General features: G+C 39.8%; 2 protein-coding genes across 2 annotated transcripts; one reads left to right on the top strand and one right to left on the bottom strand.

The window, feature by feature from the left end:
• The first annotated feature begins 601 nt into the window (after positions 1-601).
• On the top strand, positions 602-5010 carry copz1 (COPI coat complex subunit zeta 1). The gene is made up of 9 exons (XM_034087045.2): positions 602-710; positions 1159-1227; positions 1954-2035; positions 2126-2217; positions 3214-3269; positions 3389-3466; positions 3584-3635; positions 3720-3758; positions 4411-5010. Exons 1-9 carry the CDS (start codon positions 693-695, stop codon positions 4456-4458), a joined length of 534 nt encoding a protein of 177 aa, XP_033942936.1. The 5' UTR covers positions 602-692; the 3' UTR covers positions 4459-5010.
• Positions 5011-15136: 10126 nt separating this feature from the next.
• On the bottom strand, positions 15137-20903 carry znf740b (zinc finger protein 740b). The gene is made up of 7 exons (XM_034087037.2): positions 20794-20903; positions 18237-18388; positions 17826-18059; positions 17002-17130; positions 16782-16914; positions 16430-16548; positions 15137-16317 (listed from the first exon to the last, which is right to left on the bottom strand). The coding sequence occupies exons 2-7, from the start codon at positions 18279-18281 to the stop codon at positions 16168-16170; spliced, it is 810 nt and encodes a 269-aa protein (XP_033942928.1). The 5' UTR covers positions 18282-18388; positions 20794-20903; the 3' UTR covers positions 15137-16167.
• Positions 20904-21241: the final 338 nt, after the last annotated feature.

Below are 21241 nucleotides of genomic sequence, written 5' to 3'. Positions count from 1 at the left end.
TTTAAAGACAGCGCCACTGCAGCGCATGCGCACTTCTTATCTCATAATTATGACTTTTTATCTCATTATTTCGACTTTCTTATCTCATTATTATGACTTTCTATCTCATTATTTCGACTTTCTTATCTCATAATTATGACTTTTTATCTCATAATTATGACTTTTTATCTCATTATTATGACTTTTTATCTCATTATTTCGACTTTCTTATCTCATAATTATGACTTTTTATCTCATTATTTCGACTTTTTTATCTCATAATTATGACTTTTTATCTCATTATTATGACTTTTTATCTCATTATTTCGACTTTTTTATCTCATAATTATGACTTTTCATGGGGATTTTATTTTTTTCAAGTGGCGGAAATGGGCTTCCATACAGTTGGACAAAAGTAAGGTTCATGGAGATTTTACAATGTTTGACTTTACCTTAATGAAGGACTTAATCAGATTGCAACATTTCCCACTCAAGGGATAATCGATCTTATATTAATATACTTTCGTCCACATTAAGATGTAGCTTGTTTTATTTTCTGGCTTCACGCCCTGTACTGTAATGCTCTTTGCCCTGTGTGCACAACTCAGGCTGTGCGTCAGCCAATCAGAAAGAGCCTCATTTACTGAACGTAATACGTAGCCGCAGCAGTAGTAGCTAGTAGCTTGCTAGCTGGTTAGCTTACAAGAAAGAAGATGGATTCTGCCATACTGGTAATGTTTGCGAATGTATTCATGTGTGACAGTGTATGTGTTATCCAAGCTTAAACTAATAACTATCTCACATACCCGCATGTTGTTGGTTTCAAAACGTGGCGATGTAAGGTAATTTAACTCGACAGGGAGCTAGCTTACTAAAGTAGTCGGTTTGGCTAACAAGCTAGCCAGTGAGAAGTTAGCTTCGGGTGTCTGTGTTTGTTGGTGATGTGGAAGTGTCATGTCTTCCTTTTTATAGTCGCAAATAATCGGTTATTTGTATCAACTTGGTAACCCTGATCAGATAGCTTTCGTTGTATTCATCCATTGTTAACGCATACAAGGCTGACCAGTCGGAGTTTGATGTTACCAGATGTTGTTTATTTCGAGAAATGTTTTATAATTACTGTCCCTTATCATACTTGCGTAAATTGAGCCATTGCATCATGTCTTCTTGTGTTAACAGGAACCATCCTTGTACACTGTCAAATCCGTTCTGATTCTAGACAACGATGGAGACAGGCTTTATGCAAAGGTATGAAGTTGTACAACAAAATGACCCTCATTAGTTTAACTTTACTTTAGCATTTTCTTGGTGAACTTCTAATTTCTTGGGCCAACTGTAATATAGGATACACATGGTGATATTCTATATTGTTGTTTAAAAAAACAAACACTAAAACCACCATACACTTATTTATAGGTATCAAAGCATGTTTGTCTATAAATAACTGTATATATTGAATTATCTAATGTGAAAATGTATTTATTTTGTTCTAGATGGTCCTTTAAATATTGATTTTGCAACTCGTAAGTTGTATATAGGGTTTTAAAAGCTTCTGAAAATTCCGTGGGAGCTTAGGAAGTGTTAACATTTTAAACTATGAATTTTTTTTTTATATATACGAAGGAAAAATACAGATACACAATACTGAATGCAGTACTAAAGAAAACAAATCAAACCTTGCAACCAACAATGTAATTACCCTATCAATTATCAAATATCCTTTTTATCTGTTCGAAACACCTCAAGTTTTTTCTAAAACTAGTAAAAACCCATCAGAGAACCACCCTGGTAAAAAGTGATATATTCCTTAATTATCTTCAAAAGAAGCACTGCACTTTATTTTATGGAAAATATGAAATATCTCCAGCCTTATCATTTTAATCAAAATTCCACCTTGTTAAATTGGGCTTTGGGTTATAGATTTACATTATCAGCATATAATAAGTAACGTATTCTTTTAACATCTATCCACAGTATTATGATGATACATACCCGACAGTGAAGGAGCAGAAGGCGTTTGAGAAGAACATATTCAACAAAACACACAGGACGGACAGTAAGAAATCTTCACTACACTGCAGGCTGTCACTTTCCTGACTCAAAACATGTCTATTACAATGCGTTGTTGCTTTTTGTGTGTCTATAGGTGAAATAGCATTACTCGAGGGCCTCACTGTTGTCTACAAGAGCAACATAGACCTCTTCTTCTATGTGATCGGAAGTTCACATGAAAATGAGGTAAGCATTATTTTAAGATTTTACAATGAATCATTATTATTTTTATTATTGAGTAATATTCGTAACTCAAATAATGAACAATGTCACAGAAAGCCAAACCTAGCAAAAGTGTTAGTATTCCCTTAATGTTTCAGAGAACTGGGGTGTTTTTTTAAACGTATGAGATGAAACAAAAATGTGTGACAATAATAATAAGTATTATATGCTACTACAGAGCTGTTACCGGCTCGAGCGGTCATTTCTAATGACTCCTCATTTTACAGGGCCCAATCTCTAGTTTACATTTTTCTGTCAGTCTTTTCTCATTTTGGTGACAAGATGTGTTGAATAGCTCGCCGAGTTAAAATACTCTTACGCTGTACTTTTACTTCGTGTCACTTATGGGGGTGTAGTTTATTCTATTTTATTTGTTGTGTTTTCACCACAACATTTATGTGAAACAACAGATGCATGTTCAGATAAAAAAAGAAATAATGGATACGCTGTTTTATTTTTATAAAAAATTCTCAACCACACAATGGCTAGTTTACATTTTATCAGATGTTATGGCTTTGACTTGATGAGCACATTTAATTTATTGGTATTGCCCCAGGTCTGATTTTTTTTGATGATCATGTGCATATCAATATTGAGGCTAAAAGTGCATGTTGCTACAAATAATGTGTGTAAATGAAAAATAAGCTGTCTTTGTTTGGGGTTCATTCATTTTTTATTTTACAAAAGTCTGCAATACAAATAAGTTAATTTGTTATAAAATACGATGTTATTTATAGTCATTTATTTGTAGCCACAGTAGTAGAGTACAGATGGATACCAAGTTTCGCTTAAGTAGAAAATGAATATTGTGCCTTGAGGTCCAAAGAAATGATAGTGAAAACCATCAAATATGATTACACACATGATATCTTTTGAGTGTTTTTTCTTTCTAGATGATAAAAAACAATGTGCGCTGATAAGAGATTAACAACATCTAACATTTTCTTTTATTCTCAACAGCTTATGCTCATGGCTGTTCTAAACTGCCTCTTTGATTCGCTCAGTCAGATGTTGAGGTACGTTTCGGCAGCTGTTATTTATCCTTAATCTCTTCAGCAGAACTTTTTTGCTATAAATCTTTGTCTAATGTCTAGAAAGTTATTCTTGACATGCATGTTTTTGTGTAAATGTGCAGAAAGAACGTTGAAAGGAGGGCCTTATTGGAGAATATGGAGGGCCTCTTCCTGGCTGTGGATGAAATTGTAGATGGAGGGTATGTGCGAATTGTACGGCTTGAGACTTTTGATGCCAAGCCTTGTTAAAAAGACAACAGCATTTCCACTCCACTTGATTACTAATTGTTGGTCTGTCTCTCTGCTGCCTCCTGCAGGGTGATCCTAGAGAGTGACCCACAGCAAGTTGTGCACCGTGTGGCTCTCAGAGTAAGCTCCTCTTCTCTCAGAAATATTCCAAAAAGTTTGATCTTGGTTGTGCTGGATGTAAACATAATATAAATGTGCCTGTAGGGGGATGATGTGCCTTTGACCGAGCAGACAGTCACCCAGGTGAGAAAGACATTCCTTGCTCCTCTCTGCTATAATGTTGAAAAGCTCCATTAGTGTATTGACCGTTAAAGCTCATTACATCAGAACCTTGTTCTCGTCGTTCTCCTCTACTTCTACTTTGTCCCGTGCCTCGAGGTGTCACACGCTCTGTTATCTTCTATGCAAAACAGTGTACATGCGTACTAATTATTCAGCGTTAAAGTATTGGTTGCCCTCGGAGGTTCCTGTCTTTCAGTTTCTACACGAGTCTGCCTGCGTGTTAGCTCCTCTTGATTAATGTTGTCATTGAAGAGGCCTGAGACCGGCTACCACCATCCCTCCTCCGGCCGTGATTAATGGCTGTCCCCAATCCCCGTTCTTTATGGTTATGATTCGGCTTTCATTCAACGAATTAGGATGATTAATTAGGTCTTTCATATTTCTCTTCCTTTACATTACTCGTTCATCATTCTTTATCCTGTTTTTTAATAACGCTATATACATATTTGTATCATTCTTCCTTTTTTACCTCTCCAACAAGATGCCATTCATTCTATTTTCTTTGTATTTGATACACTTTTCTGGGTTATCTAACACTGCAGCCATTCTTATAGTGTCCAGTACAGTTCTTGTTGGAGTTATCTGCTTGGTCAAACCTAGTTTTCCTCTACAGGTTCTTCAGTCTGCCAAAGAACAGATCAAGTGGTCTCTTCTACGGTAGAGCCCCCGCTGCACTGGTCGACAAAATGAGCCGCTGTCCGGTCCAGTCTTTGTGGCACTGATCTGCATTCTCCTTCTCATTTCCACTCCTGAAATCAAAGCTGTGAGGAGTACCACTGGCTGATCCAGTCACACTCCCAGGACTACTGCTCAATTCTTCCCTTTATTCTATTTTACAGGCATTGTGTAACATGAGGATAAGATATGTTGTACATTCCATTACAAAGACTGTTGTGTTTGTTTTTGCAATACAGAATATGGTTTATTATACCAGCGTATCTGTCTATAAACATTGATAACCTCATCATATAGCCTGTGGTAACATTCCTCGAGTCTTCTTACACCAGAATGTTTTCCCGTTTGACAGCACCCGGTCATCTTACTGTACAAAGTATTGAGGCACTATCTTGACATTTAATCCACATGAATATTGTGATTGAAAGTGTAAAACTAGTACTGTAGTTATACCAATGATCACAGAGGTCTTTGAATCTGTTTCGTCCGGGGATCTTCCATTCATCAGATATACATAATAAATGTTTGTTGACAATGATGTGTGAACAGGTTTGATGTCTAACATTACCTTTTGTCTGTGCATTCTTCGTAATTGTTTTAATGAATGTGTAATTGTTGTGAATTGTAGACTAGCTCTCTGTGTGGATGTGGTTTTTCATACTTTTTATGTGTATAGAAGTAGTACAAAATGGTATTTCCTTATTTCAGAGCTGCCATGCTGTGTGCTCTTTGTTCTTCAGGGCCACAGCAAGAGCCAGAGCCACTAGAGCAAGGGCTCCACCTCCTGGCGTCTGCAGCAAAGTGCCAGGCTGAGGGACATAAATACTGTAGACAAGAAGGTAGAGAGGGGAGGGGACTCATTCATGCCGCTATGATCAGGAGCTTCCTCCGTGCTGTGTTGCTGTGACATGCAGATAGTTTTATGGAGTCATACTTGATTCATTTCTGCTCTGTGGAGACATACTGTGCAACATGAATTGTGTGCTTCAATGTATGCACCCCCACCTTCACACACTAACCTCATACTCCATTGTAATGCAGATGAAGGTTACACTTGAGAGAAATAGATGCAGGAAAGGCCACTACATCATGTTGGCACCTGATGCATATTACAGGAGAAGAAAAGATCCGTATTACTATCTAGTTACCCACGTATGTTATCATGATGATCACATGAAGGTATTTCGTGTCAGGAGAGATTTGTGTTTGGGCGCAAATAGATTCAACCATGCTTAATACAGACCATATTAGGGAGCTGGTATTGTTACATCCTCCATTTTAAATCAGACCCCACCCCCTATTGTACTCGGCATGCTAGTCAGACAGCCCGAGTCAAAGGTCACTACATTGCTTAAGCTGCTGGTTGTAGCCTTTTTTTAAACTGGTCTGTATAAGGAATTTGCCTTTTTATCTTTCTTCATCATACAGCAAAGCAGATACACGAATGCTCTTAATGTAGAGATGTCTATGGCCTGCAGCAGTATGTGGAAAGGAGCGGTAATGTCAGATTACAGAATGTAAATTGGAGCATTTTGCGCCTCTTCCACGGGCAAATAATCAGTTAAATCTTGCGGTTATAGCACGCTCAGGCAAATTGGATAGGATCTGCTTATCTCAATCTCAAAAAGTAGGACGGAGAACAGCACACAGGGAGGCATGGTATTGTGATGCACAGAATAACTGCATTTTAATGTGCACATACTGTAAGCTTCGTGGAGTATTTATTTTCTAAGGAAATTACATTTGAGTTATTCAGAGACAGATGACTTAATTGGTTTCAGCTCAACATTACGGTAAATTATACAACTAATAAATAGCTTTCTGTACGTTATGTATCAATCACAGTTAACTGCTTGCAGCCGGCAGTTGATGTAAAACAGCCGAACATAATGTGTGAGTGGTTGTGCCAGATGCATGTGGGTTGATGTTTTCACATAACAGAGAGGAGAGTAGTCAATGAAACTGTTATTGTCTCTGACCTGTGGACCTTTTGTCTTGGCTTTGCTCCAGTTTGATTCAGCCCTTGAATCTGTGGCTCTTTATGGCTACAGAGATAGCATGAATGGAAGCCATGTTGATGTTACTTTCCAAGTGTTTTACTGGAGAAAGAGCAGTAAGAAAGGGTAAGGTAATCATTATAAATGGACTCCATTATCGCACCAGTTTACTGTTATCGCACCAGTTTGCTGGTATAATGAGGACAGCTTCTGTCTCAGTGTGTGGTTTCAGTGAGGGAGGGGAAACATGAAGGTTAAAGAGGACGAGGTTAGTAGAAGTAGATGGCAGTAAATGTGATTAGATGAGATCCCAGGGAGGGCACGGCGGAAAAAAGAGAGGGTTATAACAGATCCCACCCAAGGTACCTGACCAGACCCTCACTTTTAATCTAAAATAGCCCTGCAGCACCATCGGGGGCGCAGTCACTTGCTTTCATCCACTAATTACAGTTGCACCATCATAAAAAAACAGCAAGGTAATTGATATTAATTATACAGGCATGAGTATAACAGTTTAAAACGCCATGGCTTGACATGCTGTACATAACATGCAGTAAAATTGTCAGAGACGTGTAGGCTAGAGCCTTGTAATTGATCGATGCATACAGTGAAAGAGTCGCTCTCTTTCTCTTGTGTGTATGTGTGCGAGTGGACTGTGAATTAGAGTCAATAAATTATCATCATCTGTAAGCTTACAGAGTCTTTATGTCATAGTCAATGGGCCTGAGCACCCATCCAATGGCTTGCCCAGCTAAAGAGAAACAACACTAGGCAAAACAATGACAGCATGGATACACCACAGTTAACGTATTAAAGGAAGTGTCATTATATCGTCTGAGCAGGACAAAGGCCAAGACCCACATGATGTTTAATGACCTAATGTATTAAAATTAACAAGGCCATTTTACCTCTATGCTTTCTCATTTCTAGCCAGAAAACATTACCATCATGATACATACAATCCGGAAAAAAAATACCTGAATTGGGAAATCCTCCTATCCGTTGTTTATTGATGCATTTACTCAGTAAAAAATAATAATACACCACCCTTTATATCCGCAAAATCATTGTAAACATTTGAAATAGGTCATTAAAGGCTGCTCAAAGCACATATGATTGTGTGTGTGCAGAGAAGGAGGTACGGGCCTGCTCCCCTCGGCAGCCTAACGTGCTTTATGGCCCCAGTTGCCCTCTGGGTCTGTTAATGGATTCCCATAGAACGGAGAATCATGGCCACCCCAGGAAAATCCAGCCAAAAACAACACCACCACCATTGCCGTAACTCAACACGCTGTTAATGTTTCTGACCAAGGAAACAAAATATTCATAGTAATGACATAAGATGACTATAAATTCTGATGCTAATGTTTAATTTTTTTTGTTGATGTAAGATAAAAATGTCACCGCAGATGTGGCTGGTTTATTGGATGTCGTTACAGATTGGTGAAAAAATAGTGGGCTTTGTTAAGGAAAATATTTCTTCTTTGGTTTGGATCAGCTTTGCCAGTAATTTTATGATACCTTTAAGATTTATTACATGAAAATGTTCAACATAAGATGGACTTTTATTAATCCCTCGTGGGGAAATTGTTTCTCTGCATTTGACCCATCCTAGTGTTAGGAGCAGTGGGCTGCCATTTTGAACGGCGCCCGGGGAGCAGTGTGGGGAACGGTGCCTTGCTCAGGGACACCTCGGTAGCACTTGGTCTTGCCGGGACTTGAACTGGTGACCTTCCAGTTGCCAAGCCAAGTCCCTATCGACTTCGCCACCACATTGATAGGATAATGAAAGTGCACCACCAAGGGCATTGTTAATCGAGAAAATATTCTACTTGATGTGATTTCCCTCTGCTGTTTTCCTCCAGTTTTCTTGTGCCATTGCAGTGCATTACTCTGTGAAGAAGAGGGATAGTGCAAGCTTCTGGACGTGAAAATGTGGAATTGGTTAGACGCAGCAGGACTATTTTGTGTTTCTTTGGGGTTAGATGGCAAAAGAAATCCTGCAGCGTCGAGGCTCAGGTTTGCTGAGAGCTAACTCCATCATCCTCTGCACATCTGGTTTGCGGATGGGCTCGACTGGACTCTGCCTGTAATCCAGAAGGCAGCGTGTAGCCGGGCGCCGGCTGCTGCTGCTGCTAGTGCTTTGTCATGACAGACAGAGGTTACTCGGTTACGGCTGTAATCAAAGAGTCAACACCAAGTTTTGGTTTCGCAGTGATGCAAAAGAAGCACTAAAGAATGGCCATCTATCATTTTCACTGTATACAGTCAACATTAGACACTGTGCTGGCAGTAAAGCTTTATGAGCGTTCCTGGTGGTGGTATTCCACTCCCACAGCATCCATCAGGAAACATATTGTCTGCTTCACCTTTTTTTCTGGCCACGTTTGGACTTGTTTTGCTAAAAAAAAATCTCTGCAAGCCATTTAATGTTTTATTTCGGTTTGTGTGTGAAGGTTTGCAGCAGGACCGAAGGATGTACAGAAAAGCATTTTGTGGTGCAAAGATCTGAACCCCATATTTGCTCCCTCCTCCCTCTGTCATCTAGTCTTTCTCACTTTCTCCCCTCCCTCCCCATGGATTCCCCAACCACACCACAACACCGTTAACAGACGCGGCCCTGACAGATTTACTGCCATCGTCTTTCCATTGGCTGCCAGGATGACAGCAAAGATTTAATGCCGCCTTCTCATTGGCCAAGACTTGGCAGGTTAATTTATAGGTGCACTGTGATTTGATGCCTTCTGCCTTTGAAGTGAGTTATAGCTCTGTCGCTTATAGGACACAGAAATGGTGTCAGGTTGCAATCGTAAAACCTTATCCCTGAAGGGAGGTGCGCTGGAGTATAATAGTCCTGACGTCATGAGAGAAGAGACCTTCTTGTGAGCAAAGAGGAAGAACAGAGAAATGTGGGATACATTAAAATGCTAAGTGTCCAAGAAAAGGCTTTAAATAGGTCAAAACATATTCTGTTAATGCCAGAAAGAGAGAAACTCAGTAATGTTGCAAAGAGAGAGAAATGGGAAAGTGTGATTGTGCACGTCTGCATGCATTCAGTCACATCTTGCCTGGGATTGTAGGTATTTATAATTGCATGGGAATGTGCATTTGTCTCCTCCTCTCATTCCACATCTCTAATGTTCTGCAGGTTTTCGCTTGACTTTAGGGTCAGAAGATCCTAAGTGACAGAGTAAATCATGCGTATATCTCAAAGCTGATCAACAGCAGCAAACTGCCAAAGTCACTTTGGCGTCTGACTGGGTTAGGTTAGCCCCGGTGTTCGTGCAACGCCATCATCTATCTGCAGCATATCTCTTCATCAGCCTGAGAGTTTATCCTGACAAGATCAAGAAGAGCGAGAGCGTGGCCCTGTAACAGCCTTGACCCATGGAAATCTCTAAGGGTAAAAAGCATGGCCGCCCCTGCCCTGTCTATCAACCCCCAGTGAATTCATGCTCCGTTTCCCTTGGATATCAAATCCCTCTCTTTACTCTTTCACTTCACACTTGAGGTCGTCTGCTCAAGTGGAAAATTGTCGGAAAATAAAGAGACAGAAGAAATCCATGGACTTGCCTTGTCAAGTGGGATTGCATAATTTCACCAGAGACCTTCTCTTGAACTTGATAACTTGGGGTTACACACATGCCCTCTGACAAAGTACCATGTACGAGAAAGAAAACAGGTTTTACATCCTTAAGAGATACGATCCTTCTGAACTCAGGGGAATGATTGATAGTTCGGCGGTGTGTTTGAAGAGGTTGAGACAATTATACGTGTATGGAGTTAACCATTTCAGTGAGGTTTTTTCTGTTAAAACATGCTCTGTTTGTCTACCTTTTTCTGCTGCCCTGTTGTTTGTAGTATAAAAAAAGAAAAGAATGCCCTAGTTTTTTTACCCAATCTGCAGCTTTGAGGTAACTAAACATGTTTATTTAGATAAATGTTAAGAGGAAAGGAATTGAGAGAAACAAATGGGTTTTAATATCAACTCTCCCAACATTGGTGTATTTCATGAAACATAAACATTCTTGGCTAGAGAAATATTCCCCAGTGGAGTGCAGCGCTGCCAGCCCCTCCGAAGGACTCTTGTTGTGGCCGGTTGGTTGTTCCCTAGAGAGGCAGCTCAGTCCAAAACACGTTTCAACAAGATGTAGATTAATAGAGAGGCGTAAGGCCAAGGCATGTTAATGTATCTGTCGAGGCTCAACGCACCTCGGTTGGAAAGTGATTTTTACACAGTCGGCAGGGCGCCGGCCTGTCCTTCCTGTCAAGGGAATGTGGATTACTCTGTGGCCATATAAATCTCATCAACAAGGTCCTGCACAACTGAACTTGATCTTTGTAAATGTATCTGCAGAATGGAGACCTTTACCAAAGCTGTTCATTGTAGACCTGGAAGCCCTCATACTCAGCAGCGTCTAGGCTTCCTCTCTTTGTGAGTGCTAGGTAGTATTTAACTGAGGCAGAAATGTAGTGTTTGATATATTTGTGAACTTGCAGTCCAGTGTGGATTATTGCACATCAGACACTCAACCATCAGTACACATCATGAACCAGAACTATGGAATTTGGCCCTTATATATTTATCAAAAGATGACAATAGGTGCCATTCGTCACACATTAAAAGGTTTAAGTCTTCTTTGTACCTCTGCTTCCACATTCCCCCTAACCAGTTGTCTCCTGCTCTCAAATCTCTTCACTCCATGCCTGTGATTGATCTACATTGCAAACAATACATTTGAAAGATTTATGTTGCAAATTCTGCCTTGACTCGAGTAATTTACATGTATGAATATTCATGATTTGAATGTATCAAAACACGCAAGTAGGCCAAACTTTATTTTTCCCTTGTTTCTAGTCACATGGGTAACAGCTTTCACTTATTTTCTCCTTTGTGATTTAGTCTGTTGTACTGGGAATGATATGCAGAGGCTCGTCCATCTTGTTGAGTTACACTAATTAGAGTCGTAGTGGCAGAAATCTGAATATGGGAGAGTTTGAAACACGATGTGACAGGAAATTCCCCGTCAGAGATGTTTTCTAACACAGTTGGCTGGAAGACATCCCATCCGTAATTTACCCTGGGACGCTCTGTATATACCAGCTTTTGTTAACACTTTGGAGGCCATTTTATATTGATGTTAAATGTCTGCTTTTTGCTGACGACCTTGGCAAATCTCTAATAACATATACGTTTTCATACTGTTACAGGATGCCTTTTAGTTGTAAGGCAGACCAGGGTTCAGCTACATACACAATTTATTTCTGCATTATAGCCTGCAGTATTAGAACCTATTCAAATATTTGGTCATCATTAATAAGTAATGCATGAACACTTTTATTGCCCATTGTTTGCCGAAGACTTTAGATTTGTGGCATATACTTTCCTAAGCAGTTATTGAGGAAGCGTGATAAGTCAAATTTATATTTTTACATTTATGCTGACCCAGTTGGGTTAACATAAAATGCATGTTAAAGAAACAGCGAGGGCACCAACACGAAGATATTCCCGGTTAATTCATGATTCCTCACCTTTCTGTTTTCACATAGAGAAAACAGCTATTGTGTCTCCATTGCCTCTTACTATGCACACTTAATCTGTTCCTCGGCATGAATGTTGGAGGACGTGTTCACTGATGTGTCCAGGAAAATGGGAGTAACCTGGAAAGAGGAATTGAAATTTTAATGACGAGCATCACCACCACGCCATGGAACACCTCAGACAGCTTAAATACCACCGCTAATTAACACAGAGAGGTGCGCTGTCACAGGCATGATGGATGTTCCAGGGGGGGGGGGCTCTCAACCAACCAGTGCTTCCTTTATTAATCAAAGCCTGAGATGAAAGGCTCTCCCACACCTCGGGGAGAGGGAGATAGCAGGAGCTATTGTTGAGAGGGTTTCAATCATGCGCCATGATCCTGTTATGTATTTGATCAGGGGGCATCCAAACATTTGTACGAGACACAACGTCGCTGCTGCTCGGCGCTTGTTTTTGTAAACCTCTGAACCACCCACATGTTTACACCGTCACCTGAGATTTACTAGTTGTTAGGTACATTTCTGTTTGGATATCTTCTCATGTTATCCCTGTGACAGAGGTGAGCATGTAGAGCGTTGGCTATCACTCCTCCTCCCTGATGGAGAACGCCAGTCTGAGCACACGGCAGCACTCCTACACTTTACCTCTGGACTGACTCCATGATCAGTCTGTCTCGCAGAGATGATTTCAAACCTAGATGATTTCAGCACTTTGTGTATGAAGATGGAGTGTTATCTCCCCCTCTCTGGTCGCCTCGCCATCTACCTCACTTAAGAAGGTCCATTGTTAAGTGCCAGGGGCCTGTGGGTGCTGTAAATCAGACTGCAGAGGGAGGGGATGTCTCCCATGGGGGAAGGCACACACTCCCAGCAGCCTTCGGGCTGATCTCATCCTGCGTATCCTAATGCTTTAATTAAGGAACTGGTCAATAGCAAAGAAGAAGGTGCTAAAGGGTATGATCTGCACTTCCTAACGCAGGACTGATGTGGCAATACCTACGCAGACAGAATGATAGGCCAATGTAAATTCTTTCCTCCTCTGTGTAGAATGTGGGTATCAGCTATCACCACACAGACGGTTATGACTGTTTAATCACCTAGTTTGACATTGATACTTCTTACCTGCAGCATCTATAACAAATCATATTTCTCTGAACAAGACTGACTGCGGTGTTTATTTTTAGCAATCAGGTTGGATTTACAAACTCATCATTTGTGTCTGTTTTGACCTAAACTGCTTTTATGTTTCGATGCAAACTCAGATCTGGCTCATGTATTTTCAACCAGCTCCAGGCCATATCAGGGATTGGCTCGTGTTAGATGTGCATTGATCATCTGCTGTCTCAGAACAAGTGCCATGGGTATCTAATCTTAATGTCTTGAGGAACATTGTTAGCAGACATTAGCTAAGGATACACCTCCCTCTTGTGGTGCAGACAAGGATCTGTTAAAGTGACTGTGTTGCAATGCATAGTTGTGCAAGTTGGTCATTGTAGGTGGTTGATAATAATGAATCACTAACTATTTTTATTACTTGTTATAACTATCTTATCAACCTAAACAACTGCTATTTGATCAAACTGAGGATTTGCATCCAATTACTGAAATTGTTTTGTTTTTTGATCCAAAGGAAATGAGAGGTAGATTTGATTAATAGATCTAATGGTGAGGGTAGTTAGTAGATTTAAACAGGCTGATGTTGCAGCCTCATCTCATACAGTTTATAATGATTAGTTGTCTCGTAATCCTTACCCAAAATTGTGTATGATGCCATGTTTTTGGTAGTCTCCTTGGAGATCAATTTTCTTTTGTCTAAAACGTTGTATTCAAGCCAGAATAATGTGGAGACAGGAGTAGATTACAGTACATTTTCTCGCTCCATGACGAGTTGTTACCCAGGGTATTCTGTGAAAATGTTCCATACTGTAAATATAGAAAGACATTTAGTTGTGGTTACTCGTCTTCACTCTTCTAGAGAAATTGGACCGCACATGATCACGGATGCCATCTGCTGACAAGGTTGGTGCATTACATATTTCTGAAAATGTAGACTGAAACATTCAGGATGTAATGTGATATTTGATGACAAGTAACTTTGTGTATTATATTATGTTGACATAAGTGAAAGAAAATTGACATTTGTTTAAAAAGTGTAACAGCTTTATTAAGACTTGAGGCCCTAAAACTCCGTTCACTACAGTATGATAGACTGAGTCAAAATTGATTTCAATTCACCCCTGAAATGAGAAAAGAAGTGGGGCTCAAATTAAAAAATATATATTTACTAAAACAAATTGTATACAATATCCTTCAAAAATACATGCAGAAGAAAGAAAAATGTTACTAATCATGGCTGCTATACTAAAAAAAAAAATGGCAGCTTTTACTTTACACCTAACAGCAAGTTGAAGGATGTCTTGCCATTTCTCACAAGGAATCATCAGACTAAGGATTATAACTTTGTAAATACTTCGATTTTCTTATGAAATGTAGGTCCCATACATACATTTTTTACCCCTAATACATTTTAAATATATATTAACTTCATAAAAAGTAGACAAGTCAGTGATGGGGCCCCAAAGTCCTTTCACATCATCAAAACATCTGGCAGTCTGGAAGTACCAGTCTAGAATACAATCCTCTACAACCCAGCTAACATCTTCTGTCCAGTGTTTTCAGTCAGATTCTCTCCCCCAGAGGCCTGAACATAATATAATGCAAGTCATCATTGGACGAAACACTGCGTGGCCCCTCTGCTCATCATCTTCATTGAAGATGCTCAAGATTAAACTGGAGATGAAGTGACACGCACTGTAGATCACATTCAGTCAGGTCAAGACAGAGGAGAGATTTCAAATCTATGGATGAGCCACGTTACGTTATCAACGGTTTGAATTGTTTTCTGGATTATGAGGGCTAAACTAAACTAATTGGATACCAGAACATTTCCCAAGTATCTCCAGTAAAAACTATTTTTAGGACTGGTTTTTAATCGAAGTGTTCTTATGTAAATCTGAGGAACATGCTTACCGAAACACTTTTGAAAGAACGGTCTTTCAAAGTCATAAGAAAACTGTAATCGCTGAGCATTAAACAATAAAACTGACGGTGCTTTCTAGGAACAGAGACAGTAAAACCATTCATTTATATTGAGTGGGTTATTACAGAAGCACAATTCCTGGAACAGACAGGTTATTCTTACATCCAGTTATTAAATAAAACAGCTTGCTAAATGTGTCCTTACTTCAACAGTGCAACCGCTTAACTGTCAGGATAAAAACCCTCTAAAACAAGGTAGAGCAGTGGATATGAGAGCCAACATAACTAAACTAATACCAGGATTAGTTTAACATTTTACATTTGAGGAGCAACTAGTTAACCTTTAGTGTTCTTCAACCTGTTTGCACAAATCACGGTTGTGAGTTGTTGTACCTCAGTTCTACAGCTGGGGTTTAGCAGGTAAGACAGGCCTTTTAGATCCATTTGAAATAATGCAATCTTCTTCACAAAAAGAAAATGAATTACCAGTTAGCATTTTACTCTGTAATGAGCCCATCTCATGTTTAAAATTGCGTAATATAAAATTACATCAAATTTTATTTCAGGTCACAAAACACCTTCACTATTGGACTGCAGTTATCTTTCCCTTATGAGCAGTAGCTGGTACTTGAAAAGCATTCGGAACACAAAATGAGAGAAATGAAACCCTAAAACATGAACAGTAAGGTATGCGGGTCCTTTAGCGAACTGTCCATATATAGTAGAGGGCAGCACTGGGATGTTTGCGTGTCAACAGGATACCTAAGAGCTGCTGCACGATACATTGCATTCAAAAATACATCCAATGCCTCAGAAGCAATCCCCCGAAAATACCGGAAGCATTTTAGATAAAAGGATTCCCCCCCCATTTAGTTATTGCCGTAATACCAAGACCTGTGAATGAGTCCGTCCACTTTGTGTCTGTATCATGAAAGGAAAGCAGATAAGAAAAATACAAAAATCCACTATCAAGCTCTGTGAAGGAGCTGGCGAGGGCAAAGTAAAGTTTGGTTGTGTATAAGCTAGGCTGTTTTCTCGTTACAGTACTGTTGAGCTCCAATGTGCGACATTACTGAGCTGCAGACTGCTATCTGTAGGGTCTCTGTGTGGAGCGGGGGTCAGACAGTCAGGCGGTTGTTGGAAGGCTGTAGGGGGCTCCAGGAAGCTGTATGGGCAGATGCTTCCTGTGCGTACTGGCTCTCCTCTTTGCTCATCCCCACTGTACATAGCCGCCGGTGTCTCAGCAGCCTGTCTGTCCGTGAGAAGCTCTGGAGGCAAGGGTTTAGTAGAAGTTAGTGAAATAACATCACTGACACTGCTAACACATGGTTGGGTTTAATGCTCGCAAAATAAATGAAGCCGAAACAAAGGCTCTCTAACCTGATTGCAGCGATCACACTGGTACGGCTTCTCCCCGCTGTGCACCCTCTTGTGTCGGTCCAGGTGGTAACGCTGAATGAACCGCATATCACACGCATCACAAGCAAATGGCTTCTCTCCTGTAAACAACAACAGGCCCATTATTTAGCAGCATACCAAGACTCATGGCATATTTGATCTGTTTGAGCCTGTGGGTTTCTTGTAGTTTAATACAAGCAGAGACAGATTCTTAAGGGTGGTCCTCTGGCTGAATAGTGGACTCACAAGTCAGCACACCACCCTGTTTTCCATCAGTAACCCTTAAATGCAAGTGAGGAAGGCCACATTGAAGAGGTGAGCTGTGGGTTCTCACCTGTATGTGTCAGTATGTGTCGCTTGAGGTGGTAGCTACTCCGGAAAGCTCCATAGCAGTGGTCACAGATGAAATTCTTCTGGACTTTCAAGGAACTGTCATCATCGTCCATTTCCATTGTTGGAATAAAATGCTAACAAGAATAACACAATTAGTTTAAAGTGAACTTAACATCAGGATTAGATGTTTGCACTTTTGCATGCTCCGTAAGTATCCTCACCTCGACTTTAACTTTGCTGGAGGATCCTGCTTTTTTGTGCTTCTTCTTGGGCTGCATATTCTGGTTTGCTTGCATGTCCTTTCCATCTGCCAGTCTTGATGAGTGATAGTCCCCGTCTTTTCGGATCAACTTTAGGAGGAAGGAATGGTAGTAGGTTAACTGCACAGTATTCTAGCTTGTAATCAAGCAGCAAACACAAAGTCAGATATACAAGGTAGTACTCTTACCCCTTTAGAATGTACATGCTGTCTAATTCATTTTAATACATTTTAAATATTTCTGTATAATGTAGTTTTAAATAGATATTAATGTATTTTCCAACAACTACAACTCATCCTGTGGCCTATATACACATACATAACAAATGTAATGTAGGAAAAATAGTTGTAATATTACAAAATGTCTTAATTGGATAAGTTATACTGTTATAAAATATATTAATAGTGTTTATTAATATATTTTATCATCATTATAAAACATTTTAAAGATGATTAATAATACTCAAAAAAAGTGTTTTACAACTTAATTTGAGTGTATTATTAAATCATGTTTAAAATGTTTTATAGTGATGATAAATTCTAAATAGGAGGGAGAGGGCACATGTATAATCTTTACAATGGACGTTTCCTTTTGAGTCCCACCACAGAATTAGTGCTACCCGTTTCCAGAATGAGTTTTAAGTCTAGTTAAGTTTATTTCCATCACCATAACATTCGTCTATTAACAGCTCACATTTTGTTCCTGATGGCAAAGTTTACAAAGGTAGAAAGAATAGCTCTAACGGGCTTCCTGAGTGACCCTGCCCAGACTCATTGCCTTCTTACCAGCGGCGGACAGCTCCCGGCTGAGGGGTGGCCCATGTGGCTTTGGTGAGGTTGTTGGTGGTGGACCTGGTGTCCGTGTTGGTTGTGGATTTGCTGCGAGTGGGGTTGGTGGCTCTCGGGACTGGGCCTGTGCCCCTGACCCAAGGGTGACATCATCCTCTTCTGGCCTGGGATGTTGTTGGCTTGCATCAGGGCCATGCTGGACAGCACCGCCTCGCAGCCCAGCAACCCGGCCTGGCAACACAAACAGCAAGTCAGAGCAGAAAGGGGGGGCCGCAGGACTCCTCACAGAGACAAGGAGTCAGGGGACAGAGAGGGAGTTGAGTAATGGAGAAATGAACTGACAATCAGGATGGAAATACAAACTAAAAACATGACGGTGAATCTGGAGATGAAGAGACTTCCACTGACCCATTTCATATGGTCTCGAACAGAGTTGTTTGTATGGTGTGTCATCGCCGTGGTTTGAATGCGTGTGTGTTTGGGGGGAACAGAGGGGGCTTCACTTAGGATGAGGGGTAACAGAAGAGACCACACCCACCCAAATCATCAGGGGCCAAAGCCTGAAAGTAGAGTAAAGACAATTTTTCCATGCTGGAATCAGGAGCTGGAAAACCAGACCAATCTAATAAATGTTTCAAATCTGGATATACGACTAGAAATGTAGGTCCAGCTTTAGTAAGGGCTGTTTATCAGGCAAGACAACCCTAGTGATTTGGTTCACACCACGTTTCAATGGTTGACAGAAGACAAAATAAAACTTTGAGAAAAAATAAAAGACATCCAATGGGAATAGGTAAACAATGAACAACAAAAGAAAACTTTGTAGATATGATAAATCCCACAAAGGTTTTCATACATGAGGTCATAACAAAACATATAAAAGACACAAATCTAAAAGAAATAGGCCGCTGTTTGTGAGCAGCGAGTGAACTATCAATTACAATTTGATCTACCTTAAATTAAATCGTCAAGGGTATCATAAAATGTGACCATGTGACGTTTGTTTGACTGATTAAAATAAGGGGGGGTCCTATAATAGCCCTGGATCTGATGCTGGAAAGCATGTCCATGCAGATAAGAGCATAAATAGGTCTAGACCTACCATGTAAGACAGTTATGTTGGCTCTTGTGACGTTTCAAAGCCAAAGGATGAATCTTTTGAAGCAACAAAGAGTTCAGGAGTCAGTTAATCATTGTAGAGTGAGTTGGATTTCAGGTAACCAAGTCTGGTGCTGAGGTTGCGGAATCCCTTAACTCAATGACCGGTGGTGCAATTCTAAAGCATTGCATGATAATGACCAAACACCACAAAAGTATTTCCTTGAGATCAATCCTGTATATATAAACAGATTTGATCTCGTCTTTGCATTATGAAATCCTAATTGACTAATAGAGAATACACCATGATCATTTTAGTTTGATGTGTTATGATGTCCAACGGAAAAATGGAAACTGTCAAAAAGAAAACAAAAATCTCAGTAGAAAAAATGTATCATGCAAAAATGTGATGAACTACTCTAACATACTGTGGTGCAATACTGACAAATGAATCTGCTGTTTCGGAGCGGCAAGTTCACTGTAAATTACAATTGTTTCTCCCCTAGATTCAATGTTTATGGGTATAATAAAATGGAATACAGGCACCATGTGATGTTTCATTTAAACTGATCAAAGCTAAAGTGTGTCCTAATATAACCGTAGAAATTGTACTTCAAAGAATATCCACGCAGATAAGATAAGGTTTTGAATAAGTACTGCCTTGTCTTTTATCAAGTTTCAAAACCATGGGGAGAATTATTGAGGTGTCTGAGAGTTCAGTAGTAGCAGTTTATCAGTTAACAGTGACATTGATTTCATGCAATACAATCTGACACCTAAGTTGCAGATTCAATGAGTTTTTGAACCTAAAGAACTGCGGTGCAAGTCACAAGCTGTGCCTGATGATGACCAAACACAGTTTTGTGCTTTGTATTTTGTAGTGTATAATGATGAACATACCGTGCAATGGATTAAAATACATGACTTCATGGGCTGTTTGTACCTACGTAAAGAGTTTCTGAGAAACATTAACTACTTATTTGATCCTCTAGGATGCTGCCTAGGTTCAATACATTGTGTTAAATGTACATACACAGTTGTAAAAAACGAACTCCTTGGTTAGAAGTAAGTTTATATCCCATCAAAAACCTTTCAACATTTTTATTTTATCATTTACCAAGAGAGCTATGGGGGAAAGAAGTGTCTCTCATGGTGTGGCATTAAGCACATGTACAAGGCTTACAATGGTCAGACACAGTTTGGCCTTTTCACAGAAGTCTTAAGAGATGGATGTTTGTAAGTATTGCAGTCTTATGTGTTAAGTTCATATCAAAGGCTCAGAATACAAATATATATCACCTTTACAGACCGTGCACAAGGGCTTTGATGGTTAACACACACTGCTATTCATCACTTAAGTAAACACGTTTCCATTTATCTTTAAGTTGAATATTAATTGTTATATTTATGTCTAACCATGTGGTTTAAATGATATGCATTATATGCATTTGATCACAAGTGGGCTAGCTAGCGACATAAAAACGAAGGAAATCCTTTTGTAAAAGCGAACCTCTCTGCACAAATGAGCTTTATTAATTAATCGGGAGCACATCGGGTAATGCAGTTTATATCTGGACACACTATTTAGACGGTGGCTTTTAAAGTGTGCAGCATGCTGAAAGGCTTTGCTGAACACAACAGAATAGGCTAACCTGCTAGCTAGCCAGTAGTTGGGTTGTGGGACAACTCTTGTGTGAGAGCACCCCCCTCCCCAGACAACACAACAACAGCGGGGCGTGCAGGCTCAGCGCCGACCGCTAAATAACACCTTCCTCCCCGGCTACAGCGCTCACAAACACGCATGTAGCAGAGTATAAACACGGTCAAACAGCAGACAGTGAAATTCTTTCGCAAATGAACTGCTTACCTTTTGATTTTTAGAGTTTTGTAGGTTATTATTTCTTGTCGCACTTCCAATTTTTTCTCAGTTTACAAACACTGACAGGAAACGCCACCGGAAGAGCTTCTCGGGAAGCGTTGTGATTGGCCAGGCTCCCTGTCACGTGATCGAAGCAGCATGACCCACATTTACGGCCATAATTGTGAGGGAGTGGTGTCCTTTGATTGCACACATCCGAATGTGTTGTTCTGGTTTTCTTACACATTATATTATAATGTATTATAACATATCTTGGTATATAACTATATAATATGGTATTTATCATTGATATATATATATATATATATATATATATATATCAAATATGTTATAATGTGCATTGACCTGCACTATTTTCTATACATTTTTAGTTCAGCACCGGTTTCCGGCATAAAAAGGTCTAGTCATTGAGTTTGCATTTGCCAATATAGAATTA

The sequence above is a fragment of the Pseudochaenichthys georgianus genome, chromosome 7 (assembly GCF_902827115.2).
Source record: "Pseudochaenichthys georgianus chromosome 7, fPseGeo1.2, whole genome shotgun sequence".
Taxonomy (NCBI): Eukaryota; Metazoa; Chordata; class Actinopteri; order Perciformes; family Channichthyidae; genus Pseudochaenichthys; species Pseudochaenichthys georgianus.
Note: the sequence above shows the minus strand (reverse complement) of the source record. Positions and strands in the feature narration are given on the sequence as shown.